A 26,520-nucleotide genomic window follows, 5' to 3' on the forward strand; every position below is an offset into this window, starting at 1 on the left:
TGGGTATGGTGTAATTTAAAGGCACTGGTTTTAAACGACTATTTAATGGGGGACAATTGTATGTTTTAACCGCTTAAATGAGGAAGTGTTCGGATTTATTTTTATAATAAATAACTATTTACTTTTTCTCCAATTTATGTTTCATTTTTGACGTTTTGTATTATGAGTGGTCCGTGTAAATAAAACTCATTCATTTTGAACGAAATGAATGAGTGAACGAATGAAATACTTTTTGTTGATTATTAACAAATTACATTGACGACAGAGTACATAAGTATCACAGAATAAGTTAATGTACTACAAGTGGCCTTATTGCTGCGTAGCGATTTCTTCCAGGCACTTGTAGGATAGAAATGTATGATTTGTAAAGGACTGCTATTAAAGGAGGTCTTGGTTGAAAGAATGACTTTGTTATTGGCTTTGAAAAAAAAAAACAAGATTTTTTATGTTAAAAAATTGTAAATGCACTAAGTTTATTACCATAAAGTTAAGTGTGTAGGCTGGATTGTCTGAAAATGTTATTCAATTGTTTACTTGTTTCTATACGTTTAAAACATAGCGATTCAGGTATTTTATTGTTAAAATAAAATTACTTAAAATTTTGAGTCAGATCTTCATAATTATAAGAGTTGGATACCAGAACAGAACAAAATAATTTATTTCTTATTATCAATGCCACAATATAACAATTTAAAATTTATGGAATATCCGCGGCGTAGCTCTCTCTGTGAAACTGTAGGTTTATTTCCTTTGATGAATTATTATAATGTGAAATTCTAATTATCTGTTTCGTAGGAAATAAAACTATTTTTCGGATTTAAATCGCGTATATTTGTTTTTTCAAACAAACCGACGTTTCGTACGTACGTATCGTTTTTGTATTGTTGTAAGTGTTGCTTTAGTTGTAATTGTATTGTTTCACTTATTGAACTTATACCTTTTCGCACAAACTAGAGCAAGTAGTCAAGTACTGGCTGTTTGAGTTTGTATAGGTCTCTCGAAGTAAATTAAAAAACCATATACTTTTACTTCCTAGGGATTAAATTATGCACTTTACTCCCGCTACGTAAGTCTATATTGACGTACTTTTAGAGCATGAGAAACGAAAAAGGAATTTCTGTCCGATATGCATTTCACCGTTTTTAACACTTTCTTCTTTAAGAGTTCGAATTCAAATTTTTCCCGTAGTGAATCGGTTCTATTGCGCGAATCGAGGACACTGGCTTTATTTCAGAATTTATTTTTTTATACACGAAATTGAAGCCATTTTAAATATTTTTGTTGGAGTGGCAAAACTATAGTCATGTTATGAGTAGAATAAGTTAAGTGTGAAATGAAGTGAACTAGTATCTTGTGCGCCAATAAGTGTTGCGTTTGGGGGTCGTATTCCAGAACACTACTCAATACTCAAGTCAGGACTTGAGTATTGCAGTGAGCACTGAAAATCATACTCAAGGCCTTGCCATTAGGGTCGTATTTCCAGTGCTTGAAATCAGTCAAGTCTGCTCAAATACTGACTTGAGCATTGAGTAGAGTTCTGGAATATGACTCTAAGTGTCGCCAAGGCGCCTTTTTAACGGGGAAAAAATATTTTTGTTAATTTTTGTTACCAAGGAAAATTTTCACGCCACCCACTGGTATGTTGTATAGTATACGTGGTCTATTTAGTTCAATTGATATAAAAAAAAAGGTGTATGTAAGGTACCTATTGAATACAACGGTTTTCTCGTAAAACTTCGAGATAAGCGTATAGTGTATTACGCATTAGTTGACTCCTTGCTAAGCTACGGTTTGAGTTGCTATGGCCGAACCTTCGATTCATACCTCAGCGACGTGAAAACCCTGCAAGTAAGATTTTTAAAATATTTAGTAAGTCGTAAAACCAAAAATAATTGTAAAGGAGACTATGACAAACTGTTCTCTCACTGTAAAATACTTCCTGTAAAAGCCAGAGATCAATATTTAGCCGCTATTGAAAATTATTATAAAACCGAATTTAAAATTAAAGTAATGAATAAATATAATACCAGGAGAGTCCGTGAAAGTAAATATGTATGTCCAAAAGTAAATAATTACTATGGTAAAAGAACAAATAGGTATTTCTTGCCCATTTTATTTAATAAATTTGATTTTTTGAGAGACCGTGATATATTATCTAAATTCATTTTAAAGAAAAAGTTAAAATCTTCTCTTTTAGTAGCCATTTAAATTTAGCTTAAGTAAGTACATTGATTTTGTTAAACGTAGTAAGTAGGTATACTATAGTCTCGAGATTGTGAGTGTATCCTTGCCAACAAACTGCTTTCGCAGTTTGGCGAGAAATTGTATTATGTATTTTTGTATGCCTTTTGTATAAATAAATAAATAAAAAAAAAATAAGTTTATATTTTTCTCTTACGTCAAAATTTTTAGAAATCGTGTTTTTACGCCATATACTAATTAATGTAGGTACATTATATTTTTCACAAAGTGATTGATTTAACTAACTAGCACTATAAAATAACTCGAATATCCTCTTCAATGAGGTCTCTTATTTAATGAGCAACAACACTCCGTGCTGTCTCATAAATAACATTAAAAGTTAATAAATGTACCGGCTCGACTATAAATGCGAGTTATGATACATATAAATATGATATTAGGTTGATTGAGAAATCAATATTTGAATTTTATTCACGTTTGATTATAAATATAAATTGCGCAATGACTAGATACTTGCTTTCTTTGCTGAGTTAAAAAAAAATGATTCCACACTATTTGTTTTTGGCAATTGAAGGCTATGGAAATGTCGTATTAAGTTTAATTGAACAGCTTTCGTTTTTAAATAAACAAGAACAATAACAACAGCGTTTAACTGGTTATCTAGACTGCCCTTGTGATAACTTCTGCATTTCGGTAACTTTCCAGATATTGGCGCCTAAAGTTTTATTGATAGGTACTCGTAAAAAAATGTCAATAACGCTGGTTTTAGGAAATGCAACTATTTTTTTCATCGTGCCCTTTACTAGTCCCATGGTCACGGGTGACAAACACATTTTATTATTATTATTGGTATCTAGTTTAAGACTCTCGCCTGTGTCATAATAATATATATATTTTCTATTATTATAATCATAATAAAAACTAGTGGCCTTATTTCACAAAAAATATCTCAATAATAAAACTGAAGTTAAATAAGATATTAAAAAATCGATTAGATGGGGTTGTTGATTTTAATTCGCTGATCCCAGATATTTCAACGACTCAATTTCGCTAAAAATGTCTATTACGTTAGTATAATGGCAGTAGACACCTTTTGACATTATTATTATGACTTATTTCTTTACATAAAGATCTTTAAAACAAAACCACAATCACATCTCCTTTGCGTTTCTAAAAACGGAGAAATGTACCAGATTACATCGATTCAGTAACTTCCTGCGCACCTGGTACGCGCAGCACGTGCGCGCGCGCATGCGGCTGTGGAGGTTTTTTACCGCCACTCTTTACGGCTTTGTTTTGACGCCACATGGCACATGGGCTTCTGATGAACGGGTATGTAGAACACAGGTGAGGCAGATGCTTATGTTTTGGTTGTTTTGTAAAGTTAAATAAAGGTTCCAGTTTTGAAATCCGTCTTTTGAAATTATTAAAGGCTTTATTAAGAGAAGTACATAGAAGACTGATTGCGGCTCGTTGTTCAACATTGAAGACAGCTTTCAACGCGTTTATCTCTCAAGTAAATTTCATTTAAAAATATACATAATTTAGGTTCGTCAGCGATAGAAGTATCTAAATCTTTTTTTTATATAGAAATCGTGATTCATACCTTGCCGACTCAAAAACTTGGTATATTTTGTAAACTTTTAACGTTCAAACCTTTTAACAATGTTAGTATTTACTTTGCATATTGAATATTATTGAGGGTCGTACTCCAGAACTCTACTCAATGCTCAAGTCAGAACTTGAGTATTGCAGTGAGCATTGAAAATCATACTCAAGTCCTTGCCATTAGGATCGTATTTCCAGTGCTTGAAATCATACTCGAGTCTGCTCTCAAATTCTGACTTGAGCATTGAGTACAGTTCTGGAATACGACCCTTAGTATTGAAAATAATGTCGAGTTTCGGGGCCTTTACAGGTCTGAATGAGTTGAGTACATCAATAAATAAATATAGAATTTAAAGATAAATAATAATCTTTCGACATAACTTTCGTCAATAATTCTTCATTGTGCTCTCCACTTGAGAAGAGCCGAAGCAGAACAACTATTAATAGACCGTTTATTACAACATACCAATATGCGGACAACTGGCACAACAGTGAGGTGGTGTTTGTTTTCACGGGTTTACATCACAGCTCTTATTGATTTCTATGAGTTATTTTATTGTTTAAGCCATATGAAATAATAAAATAACTGTTGTAGCGTCTAAAGTTAAGTTTTATTTAGCTTGATATATTGACTAGATTAGTAAAGGATTTACTTCAATGGGAGTTAGAAGTAAAGCGATGTAAGTTTATAGTGTTAGTGTCAACACAGCGCACAAGCTGCATGTTATGTTCATTATTTATTTGTTATTAATTTCGAGGCAAGGTTGTTTTTTTTCTATCGTCAAAGTTTTTAGGAAACTTGTTTTCACACCGTATAGTAAGTAATCAGTGTATATTCTCAATTATACTATATATTTTTCCAGTTCAACACTTTCACTGTTATGCGTAATCAACCAAAGCCATTTGAGTTTGTATCGACTTTTTGTATCGTTTTTTATACCTTCCATTTTTACTGTTTACGCATACGTTCCCACACATATCTTTTAATGGAAGTGATTCGTACTTAGAGATTTCGAAACAATCGATACATCGATGATGGTGGTCTTTCTAGAACTCGTTATTTCCGTGTTTCCTTTTTATTGTGTGTGTTTAGCTATCCCCTTAGTATCGCAAGCTGTTAACACCGTAATTTAAGTGTTTTACATGTCGTGCTTTTACAACACTGTTTGGTGGCTTCTGGGAAGTAGTGTCTTTGAAGAATGCGATAGACTGTAATCAAATAGAAGGTAACGAACCATCGTTCAATCAGACCACTGATTTGATGAATTGTGCTTATGATTCAATTGTTCCCTTTAAAGTAATGAGAAATTTGGTTCTGCGTGGTAGTAAGTTATGTTGAGTTATATAGTGACGTCATTTTCTGCAATCCAATACCAAGATTACTTCAAAGCGATGAGTATAAGCCGATGATTATATGAGTCGTATCTTCTGCATTAAAAGGCAGTTAATTGCAGTTAACTTCCTTAAAAGTTAGTTTAAACTTATTGTTACCTCTTAAATTAGGTCAACTAAAGCCTTTCTCATGAACCCATTTATACGTCCCACTGCTGGACACGGGTCTCCTCTCAGGCTAGTGCTTAGGCGACAGTCCACCACGCTGGCCCAATACGGGTAGGGTACTTTACACGTTTTCCGAGGACTTTGAACCTTCTTCGACGTGCAGGTTTAATCACGATGTTTTCCTTCACCGAAAAGCTCATGATAAATTTCAAATTAAATTTCGCACATAAATTCCGAGAAACTCAGAGGTGCGAGGCTGGATTCGAACCCACGACCCTATGCTTGAGAGGCAGTAAGTCAAACCATTAGGCTACCACGAAGCCTCTCTACGAATGTCATATTAAATATATAAGAGCGTTTAATGTTAAAATTTTGGATAGTTCCAGTTTTATTTAAATAAAGTTATTGATGTCGATTTACCCATTAGGTAACGAGCTTTCGATATCATCTTAAAGCTTTTTGATATCTATTATATTTATGGAATAATCGAAATAATAAAAGAAATCGCCTGGGCACTCTACGATTACATCCTGTATATAATATTAGTAGACAGCACTACTCGACAATACCAAAAAATTGCTATATCAGTTGAATAGTGTCTGGATGGCTAGCCACCAGCAAGCGACTACTCGACAATACCAAAAAATTGCTATATCACTTGAATAGTGTCTGGATGGCTAGCCACAAGCAAGCGACTACTCGACAATACAAAAAAATTGCTATATCACTTGAATAGTGTCTGGATGGCTAGCCACCAGCAAGCGACTACTCGACAATACCAAAAAATAGCTATATTAGTTGAATAGTGTCTGGATGGCTAGCCACAAGCAAGCGACTACTCGACAATACCAAAAAATAGCTATATCAGTTGAATAGTGTCTGGATGGCTAGCCACAAGCAAGCGACTACTCGACAATACAAAAAAATTGCTATATTAGTTGAAAAGTATCTGGATGGCTAGCCACAAGCAAGCGACTACTCGACAATACCAAAAAATTGCTATATCACTTGAATAGTGTCTGGATGGCTAGCCACCAGTAAGCGACTGCTCGACAATACCAAAAAATTGCTATATCACTTGAATAGTGTCTGGATGGCTAGCCACCAGTAAGTGACTACTCGGCAATAGAAAAAAATTGCTATATCAGTTGATTAGTATCTGGATGGCTAGCCACAAGCAAGCGACTACTCGACAATACCAAAAAACTGCTATATCAGTTGAATAGTGTCTGGATGGCTAGCCACCAGTAAGCGACTACTCGACAATACCAAAAAATTGCTATATCAGATGAATAGTGTCTGGATGGCTAGCCATCAGCAAGCGACTACTCGACAATACCAAAAAATAACTATATCAGTTGAATTGTGTCTGGATGGATAGCCACAAGCAAGCGACTACTCTTAACTTTTAACAGAATGCGATACGTACAGACTCCCGCTAGTGACATTGTATCGACACAACTGAGATGATTTAAAATAAGCTGCATGGGACCCAGAATTTTATATACCTACTTCGATTGTACTCCAGCTGTCGACAGCAAAAGGTGTATTCTGTTGACAGTGCCTTTGGCCAACGAATGTAACATCAATCTGTTGACATAACTTCCCGTGGACTAACATCCGGCGATTCATTGGTTCGATCAACAAGCCACTGTCGAACCGGTGTCTCCGACACAATTAGTTTTGACACGGCTGTTGTTCGTGCGCAAGAGATTAAAGAGAGATATGAATTGGAAATACATCCTGCATTTAGATTGTCTTTCATAATTGTTGAGGCGTTGTGTCACTTGTCAATGTTGTCGTTTTTAATCGTATTGTATGGCGTAACTGCATTTCCGTGCTTGTATACTGTCCAATAAAACCTGCTGTAGAAGTATGTACTAGTTCTTGCGTTTTATAATAAGTAGTTGCATTTTTAATAATATCACACAGCTAAAATATACTTTGTTATTAGCCATTAGCAATCTATTTGTGCGTCCCACTACTGGGCACGGATCTCCTCTCAGGCGAGGGTTTAGGTAGGGTACTTCACATGTTTTCCGAGGGTTGTGAACCATTTTCGACGTGCAGGCTTCATCACGATGTTTTCCTTTATCGAAAAGCTCATGGTAAATTTCAAATGAAATTTCACACACGAATTCCGAGAAAGAGGATTCGAACCCTGGACCTCTGAGAGGCGGTATAGCCATTAGGCTACCACGGGTTTTAACTATAAATCTATTTATTTATAGTTATCACTTGTTGACGTCCTTTGTGGCTATAGAGCCACTGTGGGTGCTGGATAAGAAGGTCCCGGGGCCGTATCCCGGTAGAACCAAATTGGGAAATCCCGGTCTGGGAGTTCTCGGTAGTGCCCCGAAGTGAATTCCGTTGGCATTGTTCTCGTAGTCCTGGAGATATTCTAGTATGATATTTTTTTTTTTTTATTCATATTCTAGTATGAGGACGCCAAGTAATTGGTGTGGATGTTTAGCACATTCTTAACATTATTATTATTATATTGATTACTAAATTTTGCTTAACAATAGTTAAAATAATATAAAAACGAAAATTAATCCATAAATGAAAACGTTTGACAAATTTTTATTGTAAAATGTAAAAAAAACATAATAATTATTCATATGAAAAAATTTATAGTGACAGGACGTTCCTAAATTGGGTGAATGAGGTGTGACAGCGCAGCGGCGCGCGCGCAGGAAATTAGGAAATGGGAAGCACGGACCGCGTGACGTGCTATTCTGGCTTATTATTAGAGCGACATAGAGCTGACATCGAGTATTTAGTAATAATAGTTAATTAGCTTATCCTTAATACGTTACCTGTCTTTTTTGAAGACGGAGTAAAATGACAGTGTACAAGTATTTCTAATGATTGCAGTCGATAAATATTCTATCGACTATCGACTGAATATTGGTTACGCTTATGGAATAAGCGAAAAAAATACAAAGAGGATAAATAATTAAATCCGGCTATTCTTGTGAAAATGTACATGAATAAAAAGTTATAAGAGATACTAGTAGACAAATGTCAAAATAAGAATAGAGAAGGCTATAACGCAATTAGTAATCATTAGAACGTCGTAACATTCTCAAGATAGACATTTTTGGCAAAATTTTATCTTCTTTCACAATCTATCGACAAAACTATCGACAACAACTACATAAGTATTAAAAATTGAATAATATTTTGCAACTCTACAAATGTCATTTTATTTCGTCTTCAAATACTATAATATAATGTAAACTATAGTGTCTTTGTATATAGTGTGTATAGAAATTAACTAAGTACTGAAAAAGGCTAAAACTACGAAGTGTTAAGAAACCAAAGAACGTAGCATCTTATTTTGCTTGTAATTTGTACAACTTTTGCATTACAGTACTATTCTTGTAATATGATGATGCATTTTGTATGTGCCGTTTTACAGACATGAAGTTCTTGTTGTTAATAAAAAAACCTAATTTTTAACCATCGAGAATATAACCAGAAATAGAGACGAAATAAGGGCCATATATTCCTGGTAACACATTAGCGACACAGCTCTTATAAATATCAACTCTCGTTTGCACTGAAATATAGACAGACCAACTACTGACCTGTATGTACGTGTCTGTTATTCCAAAAAATATTCTGTATTTCTTGTAATAAAGATAATATATCTAACAATGCCGTGCTATTCTATTCGGTGGTGTGGGAAAAACAGCAAAACATCTAATTACAAAACAAACGGGATCACATTTATCGGTAATTAAATATTAAATATGTCATTTTACAATTTTCGTCTATTATAGCAAAGCTCAAATTAACTGGTCGACTTGAAGTGAAACAGTTGACGACACCCATTGACGACACCCGTCAATTGTTTCGAACTCGGGCTAGCCAGTCGGAGCGCAGTTGTCACAGTAATGATATGGCAGATATGTTTTCAAACAAATTAAATGACATTTCGTCTCTATTTCTGGTTGTATACTCGATGGTTTTAACATAAGCATCTATGTTTAAATTATGTACTAGTTATGTTTTTGATAAATTGAACATCGATGAACCAAGTTAATATAATGGAATCAGTGTCGTCCCACAGAGAATAATTAATCTACCCTAATACTAATTATTTTATATGTATAAAGAGAACCTATGCTCATTATTGTGCAGAGACTCTGCAAATTGAGTTAAAAATTAAGTAACAAATTAAAATTGTGCGAACATGAAAACGAGAACAACTCTATTTATCCGCTAGCAGTGGAAGAGTTGTCCTCTTAATTCAAGCATCCGGCGGCATCCGATTTGTAACTAATTATTACCAACGCATAGGAGACACGATTGACGGTCCAATGACACGTTTATAACGACGGGGTTTCAAAAGCGTGGCTTGCGGGACAGCTCGTGCTGAGATCTGTTTTTGAATATAAAATAATACACGCTTGGTCAAATTATCATCTAATGTTAAGTGACGATGTGGTTACTTGTTTGTGTAGCAAATGTATATTCAGTCTACACCTAAACAATTAATAAAATAATATTATTGAAAGGTAAACTGTAGGCCAGACAAGGAAACGAACGACGTTTCGAAAGGGCCTGGAAGAGCTACTGGTTCATGAAAGAGCTTATTAAGAATATTTTTTTAATCACATTTAATCGAAAACTCGTCGACATGAGTGTCCTGCCCATTCTTACTTACGGTACGCAAACATGGTCCGTGACCGAAAATCAAAAGTCCGAGATCAAGTTTTAAATTGAAAGAGGATGGATTTGGAACACTGAGCTTGAAGAGAAGCATAACCGATGTGGGGGAAAAGGGCTTCCAAGCAGAAATGGAACTGGGCTGGCCACGTCTGTCCCACACACCCATATAGATGGGCTGGCGACGACGAGACAGGCCAAGAAGGTGATGGCGAGATGACTTGGACGTATATAAGTACTGGCCATCAGGTCATTGCATCAAACCGAGATAAGTCGAAGGAAAATTTGTTGGGAAGTCGAGAGGAAAGGCCTTTGCCCAGCAGTGAGACAATAGGTTAATTAAAAAACTAAACGTTTGACCTTAATCAAGTTTTTGATGATATGAAGTCTGTTAGTGATCATAACTACGGTGTACACAATTTACTCCGGACGAGCTGGGTCCGTTTTGTCCCATATGAAGAAATATGCGAAAACAAAACACGGCACAATTACATTTCAACATTTTTTACGGATGGAAATAACAACGGTTAACAGCTAAAATATGATTTAACATTGACTACAAGCCAAGATTTATGGCATTCACTTCAAAAGTTTTAAAACCTAAAAATAACTGTACCAAAAATATTGTTGTAGAAAAATTGTCTGTTTCTCAACGAGAGTCGCGTATGTTACAAATTTATAATGTATGTGACTAAAACCATGACAATTGTAAATGCGTTTTTAATTAAAGTTTATTAGTCGAAAATAGCGTCCTTAATTCTGTTTGTTACGGGCAAGTCCCTTATGTTATCGCTTATTTACGATATTATGGGGATAATATCAAATAAAATATTATTTGAAGATTTTTTTAAGACAGAGCATTGACCAAATTAGGAAAAGTACTGACAAGTTGCATACATTGCACAATTATATAAAAGTTATTATTTCTTATACACCAATATTATGAAAAAGTACCAGCGCTGCTATCACGGGCCTCAAATGCTAACTCTAAACAAGATTAGTTATTTGAAGTGCAAACATTACCTTCCTATTTAATACAAACTCCATGGACTATTTTTACCTCAAATGTAAAAAGATAGACATGAATTAATATCATGTAGAAGCTATCCTTTCAAAGAAGATATTTTTACGAACTGCTTAGGAATGGCCATTCAGATACCAGGCCAAAGAGTGGAGTGGAGAGAAACTTGGTTCCTTGATATGAATAAGTCGAGAGGCCATCCCCACGTTCAATTAAAGACGGCAAGCATCTCAAGACCGTATGCGTTTCCGTCTACTGATCTCTAAATTTCAACTTGAAGAGACCAACCTACAATGGTGATAATTTAACGTATAATGACATTTCAGAAAAGATGTATTACAAAACTTTGGATTTCCTTTTAAGTGACAACAGTTTAACAGTATAATCCACACGCTTATTTGTAAAGTGGTCAATGCATAGTAAAAGCATTTATTTCGGTATAACACGAGGAAGTCAGCAAGGCTACAGCGATTATTCGCAATTGCCGGAACTGACGGTCCTACAAATTAGATATAAATTACCGTTTTCTGTACCATTACTTTCATACAAAGTGCTGCAACTACCGCACACGCTATCATGGTTGGTTTACAGCTTGCAAGGCAAAAAATATCATTGTACTACTTGGATTCATTAACTTGCATGACACATTTAACTTTATGTACTCATAAAGAAGTCACCAAACCAAATAGCCCAAGTGTCATTATGGTAAGAACATATTTACGTTTTTGGTAACTCAATGTATGTGTACAAGGTCACATTTGTAGGGCTAGCACGACAGGGCTCGCCATACGAGAGGGTGACATAAAAGCGCGAGATATTGCTTAAAGGTACGAAATTAGGTATCTTATCTTTGTTACTTACAGCTGCATCTATATCTATCATTGATATGCTCCCTTAAGGTCAAAACATTATTCATCAAACTTTTTAGACATTAAATTATTACTAAGATCCAATGAAGTTCCTCTGAGTGATACGGTAGCTAACAGCCGTCATCCGACATTTAACCTCATACCTTGACAAACCCATTATAACTCGACCTCTTTCGTCTTTCGTTACTAACTCAGAAGAAGCTCTTTTAAAACTGATCACTTGACAGCCATTCATCTGTATCACCAGTTTACTATGGTCTGTATTTTAATGCAAGCTATAAAGTTTAAAGAGGTCATTTAAAAGTAGAGTATGTTGCAATGCCTCGGCGCAACGACCGCTGCAGATCGTGATTGTGGAGATAATCGATGACCCGCTCTGCAACGTGACCCGTGCTTAGTCCTGGTCTATTAGGCTCGTTGGTTTGATGATTAAAATAAGATATATGGCGTAATACGTCAAGTATCATAGGATCTTAAGCTTTTAGAATTTAATCTATGACAATTAAGTACTTAAATAATTATGGCTTTGATAAAAATGATTATACTGTATTTGTGATCGTCTTGACGCACTTGCAAACTGGTATTCATGATGTCGCCATCTCTGAGGTCCTGGGTTCGATCCCCGGCCGGGTCAATGGAGAAAACTAACTTTTCTATACTGTCTCAGGTCTGGGTGTTTGTGGCACCGTCGTTGTTTCCGATCTCCATAACGCAAGTGCTTTAGTTACGTCCTTTGGGATCGGAGCAACGTATGTAATGTTGTCTAGTATTTAATATATAGAGATATATTCATTAATAAAAGTAGCATATTTAAATATTAACATAATAAAACCTGATACTCTATAAAAGGGCAGAATCAAAGATTTATGAGCGTGCCGCTGTTATGCAAAGCGTCAATCTTTAATACCATGATTTATATAAATATTTGTAGTCAAAGATTAAACAATGTCAGAAGTTTCTAATCTATTTATTTAATAGTTATATGATCAAACAGAAAAGTATCGAGGTAGAATGACAAAGAAATATGTTCATGTGATCCTCAATTAAATCTGTTTTAAAGACGTTTAAAGATGATTGAAACCTACGAAATCTGATCTACATTATTAGTATCGGGGCTGTCTTTGTCAACCCCGTAAGCGGTTCGTAAAACGCTGTGCAAACAAGTAAGCACCCTATTTACGAGAATTATGTAACTCCAGCGCGTGCGCAGCCGGCTGCGTGAGTAAGCGTCGTAATGCCGCTATGCGTCACATTACGGTCCAGTTAAGGATGTAGTTTGCCTCTGATGAGTTTCTTTGTGAAACGTCATTTATTGAGATTCGGAGGCAGAAGGTGATTCATTAATCATTACCTTTGTCAACTCCGTACTATTACTACATTTACGAATGTACCTCCAAATATCATCTTAAATATGTACATTATCTTCAAAAACTTTTTGTTATAGAGATAGATAATTAAAATTTTCAAAACCCTCGATACAAAACAGTGTACTACTAACTCGTTTAGACCAATTTAATGAGCCCAAAGCGCAAGCCGCACCGCGAACGAAGCTAGCTAACTTAGCTCAGCTCTCTTATTTGCATGCAACCAACTATGCCAACTAAGCTAACCTTGCTTACCTTAGCTCACGTATGCAAAGTTAAGATAAGAAAATATGTAGTAAGTAGTGACTATGGACACGTTGGGGGGGCGAAGGGTGGCAGAAGGGCGTTTTATTTAACATTCCGGGATTGTTGGGTTAGTTTAGTTAACTCGGTTAGCTAAGTTCGCAGTGTGAACCAAAGTATGGAAAGGTGCCCGTGCTACGTGAGCTAAGCTAAGTTAGCTTAACTTCGTTCGCGGTGTGGCTTGCGCATGAACACAATGGTTCTACTGTAGTAGTTGAGGAGTTAACTATTATTCCTATTTCTATTCTTTTCTCTAGTAGCAGTAGAGCTTCTTGTAAAAGAGTTCATCCAGGGCAGTACTGCCGCCTTACTTATTTCTGCCGCCAAACAGTATTGTCAGCATTACTGTGTTCCGGTTTTGAAGGGTAAAGGTGCTGGTGAAATTACAGACTCATGAGACTTGTCTTTAACTTACGTCTCAGGGTCGCGGGCGCAGTTGCAGTGCCCCTCAGATCTTTTGCAATTTAAAGCTCTGAGTGGCATTGTAACTGTTGTGGACAGGCGTGTAGCTTACCATCAGGCGCACGATTTGTTTTGTTCGTCCCGTCACTTGATGTTATAAAAAAAAAAATTCTATTCTCACTATTCTCTATGTTATTGTAATGTCATCGATCGATATCCATACTCTGACATATTTCCAGTCGATCGGACGTAAAATAAATACCATTTTACGATTGTGATCCAAACAGTAACTGGAAAAAAACTAATTATGCTGCTTCATTATAGCCAAGAACTATCAAATCCAGGTTAAGTTAGGCTTCAAATTAAAAACCAGTCCATTAATTTGGTAGCTATGACGCCAGGCAGACGCACAGATAGGTAGATAAAGGCTTCAATAATATAATTATTTTTTGCGTCGGGGGTTAAAAAACTTTGAATCAACTTCTTACGTAATTTTTAAGTTTAAATTTATTACTCTACTAGTTAGTTTAATTATTATAACAAAGATCGAAACACTAAAAAAATTCATTTAATCCGGCTGGATTCGATTCAGCACTCGCAGGCAATCCGTGACAGATGATCTGCCAATTAAACCACGGAACAAACCAGCAGACCTTACCACTTTCTCTATGTGTTTGTTGCAACGTCTTAAGTTTTAAGGATATTCTATCGTTTGTAGATATTCCCTTCGTGGCATTTGCAGTAGCAACTATGCCTGTTCCTGCCTTATCTAAAACACCAGTAGTATCTCTTTCTCGACAATTAGTGTCTTGTAAATAATTTCCATCCAATTAATTAACAGGCGGAAACCTGTCTAGGCGAAGGCCAACAAATCACTGCCGTCTGACGAGCGGTCTCTCGGATATGATACTACATGCTTTGCAGTCTTTACAAATATATTGTATGCACTTGTATATCTTCTTTAGTTGTTTATTGCTAACAGTCGTTATATTATAGTATGTCGCTATAGTTGTTTTGTAGTTAAGTTTCCCCTTCCAAACATGACACTTTTCATTTTCGTCATAACCAATTTGTAAGAAAATTAATTTACATTCTGTATCATTTTAGACATCTCCAGATTACACCTTCTCATTCATAAGTTTCGAAAAGGTGTACTTTGATAGCAATTTTTAAGACTAAAAATAAAAACCAAATTTCTATTCTGTACACCTTAATAAGATCAGTTGTTTCCAGTATTCGTAGTGTTGTCACGGTCAATGCATACTAGTTTCTTAGAGTCTCGGTTAGTTTTTGTGGTCAGGACTGTCGTTTCAAGTGGCGCATTCCTCTGGCGTCCGGTCGTTTTTGCCGAAGCTCAATCCTCATCCATGATGACTTTTACCGACACTTTCTTTACCGGCAATCTCTACGTCTTGGCCCTTAGCAATACCAGTACTGTTCTAAGTTTCCATTAACATTCTGACATGAATATGTGGTTTGTACCACTATTTGTCCTGTGTTCAAATAGCGGTACTGTTTTAAAATGTTTATTTGTTTATTTTGCGTCTCAATAATGTATTTTCCCAAATATTACAACCTCCATGATATATGCATCCGTCCTACAAGAAAAAAGTCCACTACAATGCACATCGCGTCTTCTGGAGTCCATAAAAGATCATATCCTCTTCCTGTTTAGTACACAAATCGATTCATAAGCACGTCGTTACTTCTTTATGAACGAAGTCGATTATCCGAAGGACCAATAAATAAAATGCCAGGAAAGAAGTCACATGGTAAGAAAACCAATCGATTATCAGGTGGTAGCGAATCCCATACAATTGCGCTTCCTGCAGGTTGCATTTCAATGGGCGTCGCGGCAGGTGTCCCCTATCCTCTTACTATAGCAGAGAGAGCCGGTTTCCGGCAGTTTGTGTGTGGACGTTGGCGCGAGCGCACGTTATCGCCATGGCTGTGTCATTGTCAGTGCCAGTTCCTGCGCCTCGCACACGCTTGGCCTTACACCCGCATAATATTCACGTGAGTTCCGTTTCCAAATTCGAAAATAGACCGTCTTTTGTTTCTCTTCTGTGTGGTATTTTTTCATGCCACGCCATTGGCCGTTTTGTTGTAATTTTTCTGTATAAAGTAGCGAACGCATAACTTTGCGTGGGAACCTGCGTTTCCGCAAACCCTTACTCGCTTGTTATGTTACAATGTGAATATGATAGTGACCGTTTCGTATCATTCATGATAGTCGTTATTAAAGTACAGTAATGTAAATGTTTACTTGAGTTGTTAAGGGGATATGATTTCGTTAAGTTATTCTTTATGAAGTTGTATTATTTGAGTTTCGAGACAGTAAAATAACAATAATATAATCGGACACATCATTAGAGCCACATTGCATTTTTATTTTTAAAGGGCTAGAATACAAAAATATTGTAAAGTTTTCACCGGTTTTACATATAAAATTTTTTACGAGAACTTCTTCCTACCAAATTGCATCAATTAAACATTTTATAAAGCAGTTATGAATATACTGATGATAGATATTAAATTATTTTGTCACTTTTTGTTTCCAATAACGAATAAGACGCTAATTGTCTAGGTCGTATAAATAGTGTATAATAAAGACTAATACAGTTATTTAACAATATGAAGAAATTACAGTTATTGAACTACGTAATAAGGACGGATAACTATCCGTACAATATTGTATAAAATTCATGCATATAGGAAATATATCTATGGTAAAATCCTTTGAATTTATTGTATTTATTTATTTATTTATTTATTCAGGATATTCCACATAGCAATACACTATACATTAAATTTGAACATATTCGCTTAAAACTAAGTGCTTCTATAGTTAAGGAACATCACAGCATGCATACAAAAAATAAATTGTTGTTTTTTGAAACTATCGAGCATATAGTTAATCCTTCTACCTATGATATGATATACAGTAATTGATTTAAAGTTGCAAATAAAATTAAATTTCAAAATTAAAATTAGAATTAAAAATATATATTCAAAAATATAAATACAAATTTACAATAAAAAATTAATTGAAACATCATTTATGTATTTAAAATATCACACAACCTTCTCTTGTAATTGTTTAACCCAAGACCAATGTCCAAATCATGTAATTTGGAAAGCAAGTTATACGTCCTGCAGAGCCTCGGCAAAAGAGCGAAATGACCGAGGTTCGTTTTTGAACCTACTACGGCAAAAAAGTTATAAGCGCTTTTCCTGGGTAACCTGCAAGGCGTATTGAATTGTAGCATATTCAATAACTCAGGGCAGTCTAATGAACCGTTAACATTTAACTTAATAAATGTCAACTGTGACTAATTTATGGTTGAAAATCAGATTAGTGATGTCTTGTGACTTTTGAGCCTACAGTATATCAAACAATTATTGACGTAACGAACCCCGGTAGCCTAACGGAAAGAGTTCGTCCAGGAAAGTACTGTCACCTTACCTATTTCTGCTGCCAAGCAGTAATGTTAGTATTTCTGTGTTCCGGTTTTGACTCAACTTATGTCTCAGGGTGACAGGCTCAGTGGCAGTGCCCTTGAGATCTTTGCGATCTTTCCGAGTGACACTTGGAGTTAGATCTCTGCGATTTAAAGCTCTGAGTGGCACTGCAACTGTTAAGGACGTGTAGTTTACCACCAGGCGCACGACTTGTTCGTCCCATCACTTGATATTACAAAAATAAGATTCTGACAGGATTAATAATTTCGGAATAGAACTTTTCTAAATTGATTATGGGCTGGGTGCTCTGGGAAGTGCCCCAGAGTGAATTCCGTTCTCTGGTACCCATAGTACAGGGAATTCGCTAGTTTGAGACATATCATTTATTAATATGACTTATCTCCCTTGTTACAGACGACAATTAAAGTTTTCGCGCGTTGTCTCCGACCTGACATCGAATACAAGACCCTCTCGGTGACATGGGGCACGCGAGCAAGGGAAGTCGTGTCCACGCTCTTGGGCAAGTTTCGGATGCGGCACAGGGATCCAAGGCTCTTCTATCTAAGCATGGAAGTGAGAGTCAGAGCTGCTGGTCTGCGAACCACACTGGTGTTGGATGACGACGCCAGACCTGCAGCGTTGCAGGCTTGCCATCCTAAGGGATATTCCAAGTAAGTAGTACCTATTTAGTAACACTTCAACCAGATCAACCTTTATTAATAATGCAAATTCAAATAAATAAAAATATTAAAGTGATTATATTATATTGCATATTTAATATTTAATTTTCATATACTAACGCACACACTCAACATAACCCTGCACTAGGGAAACCCTGTGTCGCGAGTGCCATGGACACACACAGACGAACACAAATTACATCTGAACTCACGAGAGAAATAAATGTAGGCCATACAAATATTTCTCCCGGCGCGGGATCGCACCTGTGACCTCTGCGTGGCAGTACTAGCTTTTTTACGTAAACATAGATTTAAAAACAAATAAGACTTGAACCATAACGTTTAGAAAATATTGTCTTTCACTAATTTCATAAACTTTGTAGATTGGCTTTTATACCCTTTCTACTCTAAAGTATCGATATTTAACAGGAATGAAGGGGTATGAATTTTATAGACTGTTTTCGATATAGGATCGAGCGCTTGTTTTGTTTCTCTGCCTCACGCATTCTATAGATCCTTCCACGTTTCTATTACGCATGGTACTTAGAATATTGGCAGTCCAAAGTTTGAATCTCTTACACACTATATGACTCATTATATTACGCATAGTTATTTACTTAGAGCGGTCATGACCGACTCCAAGGAAAACTTTTGATAAGGCTGTGTGACGAATTAGCATATTACCTCTAAATATTCTTTCTTATCTATATATATTATTATTCTATATATATATTATTATTATATATGTTATTGTGTATTGTTACTATTATAATTCTTTATTTTCGTAGTTTTTTGTATAGGACCAGTCTGCTTGGATTTTAGGGGCTTGTTAATAAACTTGATACATTTTTCATTGATTTATTGTTTATAGTTAGCTGTTTTCACACACATTTTATTGTAAATACAACTAGAGGTATTCGTAGTATTACCAAGTTTATGTTTATTTAGGTACACAGAATTACGTACAATTTGTGAAGAAAGTTAAATAAGTTTTAACTATCTCGACGTCGCGTAGATATAATATTATATCATTACTTTGTATTTGTTGCATAACTTTGATGAAGTACTTACGTGATTATCCTGACCAGTATTATCTCTATTTTTTTTAAATAATTGAGAGTTAGCTGCACAATAAGTCTTAATTGTTGTAAAAGTTTAAAATAGAAAATGCCTTCGTAAAGAATGCATATGCGTTCTTTACGAAGGCATTTTCCCAAATGAATAATATCTTGTAATAACTTGTCTGTGACCTTTTTTGTCGTTCCTACATGTCGTTACTTCAGGGGAAAAAGACGTAAAAGCCAAAGTACAAAGTTTGCAAGGCGCAGCAAAAATATTTTTAGAACACTTTGCTTCCTTTTTAATTTTTATAGCTAATTCTACGTAAAAATTTTGTTCGTATAAGCTGACCGAGAGCTTGTTAATTTAACCTTACTGTGCAGCCAGCTGGTATGCTCAGCATATCGACTGTGAACTAGCAACCGGTACTATCTCAATTTTGACAACATTGCATTGACTTTACAGGTGAAGAAAAAAATTGTTTCCGTCATTTATATACCTACCATTATTAAATAAAAATACGTAGTGTATGTGTAATAAAAATATTTAAAAATTACGTATTTTCATTAATAAATACAGTCCTCGTAGCCATGTCACGAGGGCTGATTGACACAGCCAATAGCGCGTGCTTATTCCAATTTTATCGCGCGTCTCCCGATAAAATTGATGCATAGATGTGTAGCCATGCTACGGGGGCAAATGCTATATAAATAACGCAAACAATTTTTTTCTTCACAGCCGATATGCTTACTGCTAATATAGAGCAATATAATATATACATAATAAAGTCCACATACTCTACTTATGAAACATCACGATTACTCTAGATCACACTGTACAATTATCTAACATGACGTTTATATAGCGTTATTGTATCTTAATTACAGTGTCTGTGTGTAAGTCGTTAGGCACAGGTGGTCAGTGGGTACAGAAGTAGCTTATTAAGTAGTTGTATGCTCTATTATTGTAATTACTACTTGCTATAAAGTATTTTATATAGTTTTTAAAGTCAGGTGCAACGTAGGGACCGTCAATTAGTTTGGATAACTTGGTTGCTAGAGTTGTGCTTATTGAAAACGTTTCAAATGTCATCTTTATTACTCAATTATTAGGTATATTAGACTCAGATTGATTTATTTCTCTAATATAATATTACAGTATAAGTTGTACCACGTGTCGAAAAATAAGAAATTATATTGAGATCGTCAAATAAATATGAAAATTATGGTTACCTATAAGTCCGCAATGACGTTTTCCAGAAATAGCGTTTGCTCGAATTTTCATAACCTCGAAAGTAATTTTGAGAGGACAGTGTTTTTTCTTTTAAACCTAACTTAACCTAACCTAACTGAACTTAATCGTGTCTTTGCGAGAAACATCCAACATATCCTGAAAGAACAGCGGTTTTGTTATAATTCGATTTTCGGTGTAATGAAAATTCGAACAAACGTTATTTCGGAGAAAATATTCGAGTTTGTAATTTGTTCTCGAAAATTATATTAAAAATACACAATAATTAGACAATTAACATTTTTTTTATAAACTCAAGTGTCGGGACGAGCAAGTCGTGCGCTTGATGGTAAGCTACACACCTGTCCATAACAGTTACAGTGCCACTCACAGCTATAAATTGCAAAGATCTGAAGGGCACTACCACTGCGCCCTTCACCCTTAGACATAAGTTGACATGTGCCTGTATTCCATTTCACCATTAACAATAATATTGTTGTCATTAAATTACATATTACATATCATTCTCCATCAAGGATCGTTAAGTTGATAACAAATATACAAAGGTAGTAAAGAAGCATAGTGGTTCTATTTCCTCAATTCCCTCTGCAATCCGATGATTGAAGAATATTAGCTGAATTATTAGGTTCTTACAAACTTCGAATTGCCTGGTATTTAATAGGGTGTCTCCTATCGTACTAAATACCAGATATCTCCTATTAAACTACTAAATGTTGTCGTCGATCGAATTTTAGTGAATTATTTGTTATTTTTCGCATAAGTAAGTCAACAATAACACTTACCACCTACATCACTTATTATAAATCTTTCATTTCTTTTTCACGTTACAACGTCCCAAAACCAAGTCATTGCGACTGTCAAAAGGAATTTTATTATAGACTAAATTTTTTCAATTTTAATATGAAGAGTTAGGTTACCCCGAATAAGTTTTATATAACACCGACTCCCTTCATAACTCTGTTATATCATCTTCCACTTTCATTTTTTTCATATTATAATAATTTACATGAAAAAATAGAGGTAGAAGTATCCATAGTTTGATTATCATTATCACTGTCCAAAAACGAACACTCCTAATGACCAAATTCTTTCAATGCGAAATTCTACACAGCGTCCTCTATCTTCTGTTTAAAATAAAAACTATAGGACTTCTTACCATGAAACACGAAGTTCCGTGATTTTCATACAAAATGTATATCCATTTTGGGACATCCAAATCACTATAACACTTGTCATCCTTTCCAAAACCACATAATTGTTCGAAGTCTCCTGTTTTTCATACAAAATGTTTTTCCATTCGGGGCTTCGAAGTCCTTAGATCATTATTACGTGTTGTCAACGTCGTCGACTCAGACCACCATGTCACAAGATCTAAAAACTGTCTTCCGTCGTTCCCCTTCCGTCGCTATTTCTGTCTTTAACAAAATAAAAACGGTAAAAAGCTTTATTGACCATATGGATCGTGTTACCCCATATGTTGACAGTCAAAACTGTGTTTGTAGTTTGGGGTAACGATCTCTTAAAGAGTACTTAGACGATAATAGATTTATGAATAGTTAACTTTTATTTATATCAGAGTGAGGTGTTAAGATATAAGGGTATGTTTGTGCAAGTGTTTAAGGTAGATGTTTTAAAGTAACTATGTTCTCTCTTGAGTATGTGTAATAGTATTATGAATAATAATAACCAATACAAATAACTACATAAATTACATTTGGATTTGGATATTAGTTTCGTGAATTGTATTTTACAATTTTTTAAATCTATTTAACCAACCTGTAGCTATTGTTTATATATCATAACCTGATCTAGATATGAACATACATACTTTAAATGAACGAATCATGAAACACCTTACAAAATGAAATTGCAATATTTTGTTTTATATAATTAAGTCAGAGGTTGCTTGCAACTTTGTATCAGGCTCTTTTATATTATTATAATTGGTTGTAAATCGTATTATATTTCTCGTTTATTTATTTTCAGATTTTCTCTGCAAATGCGACCAGGTGGGTTAGTGAAGATCTACGACTCTGCGTTGATGTCCTCGTCGCAGTACAAGTGTATCCTTACCAGCGAGCGCACCACTGCAGATGAACTGCTCGCGATTTTGCTGCATTGTTATGATTCTACTGAAGGAGTTGAACGCTTTTCGCTTTATGAGGTTAGTTTTTAAACATTATTTTTATACCTTACTGAAAAGAACATAATAAGTCTAAGTTGTTGACACCGCAGTAATGTCATCATAACAAAAAATATCTGGAAGGAAATGTATGGTTTTCTCTTCTATTAGTAGCTTTAAACCACACAAATATGTTGAATTTCTTTATTATTTTATTAAAGAGTAGCAATAAAATTTGTCTTCAAAGCTTTTTTTCGGTTATTTCAGGTGTGTCCATCACAAGAGTATGAGCGCAAACTCCACCCCGACGATTTGCCTCTGTTAGTGCAGCGATCGTGGGACCCCGACACCGATTGCCATTTCAGAGTGCGGCGCAATCCTCGCGCGCCTCCGCTTCCACCCCGCGCACTTTCATCAAGTGACCCCATCGAAGAAGAGGATGAACCTTCACGAGCCCTCTCAGCGCTTTCTTTAGAGTCAGATAATGATCATAAAAGATACAGCCCTGTCTATAAATTTCCAAGCATAAGCTACTGTCGAGAAACAAAAAACGACTATCTCTACATCTGACTAGCCGTCCACTTGTCTCAATTCGGCAGAAAGTGGTGCAGGGAATACTGCAAGTGGAGAAAAGTGTCAGTGAGGACTCGTAAACGCCTGTTGTAAATAATAAGTTAAGTGTAAATAAGTACTTTGCTATTACCTCAGGGTAGGCGTTAAAGTGAAATGTAAATGCGAATTCAACCCCGATTGTTTATAATTTTGGTAATCTCTTTAAGATGTGTGAAACCAAAGAGATGTTGCAATATATTTACTAATACTTGTACCTAACACAAAAAATAGTGGTACTTTAGATGAAAATCACAATGTATCTTGTTACAAATTGGGCAGTTTATATTTAGATTTATTAACTGTAAAGAATCGACCCGAAAGAATTTATTGTTCGCTGTATGTCTAGTCTTACCAGTGTTTGTCCGGATTGTCACAGACGGAGACCAAATTGCAACGTATACCGATGTAAGCAGGATTGTGAATTTGTACATAGAGTTACGTAGGTTAGCTAGTAGAGACCAAAGAGGCAGCGATTGAGAGCTAGAGAGCTATTTATCTGTTAAGCGTTGTATGTTTAATTTATTTGTGCGAACGCCGCCGCACGATGTTACACATCCTGAAATTTACTGAATATGCCTGTAATAAACTGCAATATGTTTTCATAACAACTAGTCCTTTTATTTTAATTATAATTCACATGGTATCTAATGAACGGGGATAAAATAGGTAAATGAATTTCCATAATCGATATAAAGTATTTTTATTTACAAATGATTGCAACAATGAAGTATAGACGATGCAATATAATTACAGAGTATGTATGTTCAAAAAATGGGAAACGGATAATATCTAACGGTACTAAAATTATCTTTTATATGTAAAATTTACACATTCGACGCGAGCTCCGTACCTTCGAGTGCGAACGTTAGCCTAAACTACTCTCTCCCCTAGCGCCACTCGCGTGCAAAGGAAAGAGCGCGCACCAGTCCGGGCCGCGCCAAGCGGGGCACCAAGCTCAGCGAATCGAAACAGCGTCCGGCGCGAGAATGCGCGACAACGAAACGTTAAGGATGCACGAACCGCAAAACAACCGGTCCCTGAAGCACTTGCACTAGACGGCGTTGAGCGCGCGCCGCGACGCGGCGTAGTCGTCGCCCTCGCGCTCGCTCAGCGTCGCGGCGGGCGCCAGCGGCCTGCGCGCGCCCCGCTCGTCGCGCTCGCGCTCGTCGCGCCGCGAGAAGTCCTGCGCGTGCCGCGCGTAGCCGTCGCGCGCGTGCGCGTGCGCGTGTGCGCGCTCGTAGTCGCGCGCGTGCGGCGGCCCGTAGTTCTCGCGCGCATACTCGTCGCGGCCGTACGTGTCCCGCGTGTAGTCGTGCCCGTACGCGTCGCGGTCGTACGCGTCGCCGTGCGGCGGATAGTCGTGCGAGTAGCCCTCGTGGTAATGGTCCCGCGTGTAATCGCGCCCGTAGCGCGCGTACCGCTCGCGTCCGTAGTACTCCTCCTCCAGCCGCTCCGGCCGCGCCGCGCGCGATCGGCCCCCTGTGACATACCACACTCTTAGCGAAGATCAAAACGGTTCTGAACATGCGGGACGATGGACGATTGGGATGCTTTCATTTAGGTACATTCCATCCAATAACACAGAAACTAAACCTTCAATCACACATTGAGTTACCTATGACTAATGGACATAGTATGAAATGAGTGTATCCCAACCGAAACAAAATCAAAAGACACACGGCAAACAGCACACGAGGCGATGACGTCGCTGTACATGTGCGGACGCCAGAGAGGAGGCACGCGGGGATCACCCGACTTACGGCCCTACGAGACTAGACTGAGAGACATCTGCATGATCAGCTCGCCGGAGGTGCGCACTTTGCCGGGGCACGGCAGCACCACCTCGGCGGCGGGTGGCGTCGCCGGTGCTGCGGACAAGCGGATCGTCACCGTCACGCGCCGTCCGCGACTGCTGGCCACGTGACGTGGTGACACGAACGGAGACTGCTAGGCTCTGGGATCTCGGATCACTGCGACCGAGTATTCGTTTAGATTTCTTCATGCTAAGAAATCCAATTGAACGGTAATGATAGTCATCTTGAGTTGCATGCCAACTTTTGCTCATTTTTGGGAAGTTAGTTATTTTTCGGGGCACAAAATGTTTACAATTCTTGAAATTATATAAAAATCCAACAATGTGAGAATATGAGTACGGTGGCGAGCAAACTCAAGGAGCAAAATATGAGCCACGTAAAACAGCTGAACAAGGTACACAACAGTTGGTCCAGCAACGGACGTCCAGTCGCTGCGAAAACGAGACGAAACAGTTAGTAAAGCGACACCCTCAATCAGCAGAAAAGCGGCCCGAGAAAGGTGTCTCCTTTGTGAGTACCTCGACGAAAAAATTTTATGGACATATCGCATAGGATAGTAAACACATTTAGTATGTAGGTAGTGTAGAATAAGTCTAATTGTTATACATAGATAATGTCACGATAGACAACGATAGGTCACAACAAATAGTACAAGTTGATTCGTTCGATATTTCCATAAAATTTGTACCGTACGAAGACATTGAAGGAGAACCATTTCCAAGGTTTAGGTTATAGTTAAAAGAGGCGGTCGAGAGCCGCTAGAAATTGGTCGGAACCTGTGTGCCGTCGCGGCGGCGGCAGTTGCTAAAAGGCTACTGGAAAAATGCTCTTCGCTCGGCGGTTAGTGGGCTTGTCCTGAGGCTTGTACTGAAATGAACAGGGGAATCAGTGGGCGACATTCTGGGAAATTGTTTATTTACACCGCTGTATGGATTCGACACAACATTCACTTAATCTATAACGATTAAACAGTGATACTACAACTACATTTATGTGAACTAAAAAATTACATTACATTTCCTAATGTACAGTTAGCTTGTCAGGATTGTTTGTAGCGGCTAATGACATACAGATCATGCAAATAAAATAAATATAATACTACAGGTTTAATGCAGACTCCATAAAGTTTTCTGAAATAAAAGCTCTACTTTTAGTTGGACACTCTCTGCTACGAAATGAAGGTGAAATGTCAATATTGTAAAGAACGATTAATAATATATGTAGTTATATGAGTGAGTGATTGGTTAGTTACCTCTATCCCTCTCGTATGTGTAGGAGTCTGCTCGCTCGCGATGGCCTCCGGGGTGTGCGGGGGGATCAACAGTTACATAATACGGTTATATACAAGTTACACAATGGTCGTTGCTCGGGCTCGATTGGGTTAGGCCTATATTATGAGTTACCAAATTGACAATGTCAGGATCTCTAATCGCAGTTGCCCCAAATGGTAAATTGTTACGTACCAAGACGTTTCAAGGGCTGCCCATAATATCTATTAACTCTGAGGGCAGGTTCAGATGATAAGCGTTACACGCGTCTTCAAACCCCCCCCCCCCCCCCCCCCCCTGCTTATG

At 36.8% G+C, this 26,520-nt stretch overlaps 2 protein-coding genes across 19 annotated transcripts in view; one reads left to right on the forward strand and one right to left on the reverse strand.

Annotated features, from left to right (window-relative positions):
• The window catches only part of LOC113226148, a 91,480-nt gene extending 67,751 nt beyond the window's left edge, over positions 1–23,729 (forward strand). The window contains exons 3-5 of the mRNA XM_026458678.1: positions 17,823–18,079; positions 22,385–22,562; positions 22,788–23,729. Coding sequence (XP_026314463.1) covers positions 17,823–18,079; positions 22,385–22,562; positions 22,788–23,090 — 738 coding nt within the window. The 3' untranslated portion in view covers positions 23,091–23,729. The remainder of the gene's footprint in view (positions 1–17,822; positions 18,080–22,384; positions 22,563–22,787) is intronic.
• Positions 23,730–23,808: 79 nt separating this feature from the next.
• Positions 23,809–26,520, reverse strand: part of LOC113226209 (voltage-dependent L-type calcium channel subunit beta-2) — a 240,524-nt gene continuing 237,812 nt past the window's right edge. For 4 of the 18 annotated variants that reach the window (XM_026458761.1, XM_026458762.1, XM_026458760.1 and 1 more), the window contains 2 exons: positions 26,199–26,264; positions 23,810–24,611 (listed from right to left, as the gene is read on the reverse strand). In XM_026458761.1, the coding sequence (XP_026314546.1) occupies positions 24,184–24,611; positions 26,199–26,264 (494 nt within the window). In that variant the 3' untranslated portion in view covers positions 23,810–24,183. Of the gene's footprint in view, positions 24,612–24,892; positions 25,001–25,230; positions 25,814–26,198; positions 26,265–26,520 lie in introns of those variants that run through there. The other 14 variants (XM_026458764.1, XM_026458765.1, XM_026458766.1 and 11 more) reach the window with 12 other exon arrangements.

Source organism: Hyposmocoma kahamanoa, unplaced genomic scaffold (genome assembly GCF_003589595.1).
Source record: "Hyposmocoma kahamanoa isolate Upper Pololo Valley unplaced genomic scaffold, ASM358959v1 182, whole genome shotgun sequence".
NCBI classification, from domain to species: domain Eukaryota; kingdom Metazoa; phylum Arthropoda; class Insecta; order Lepidoptera; family Cosmopterigidae; genus Hyposmocoma; species Hyposmocoma kahamanoa.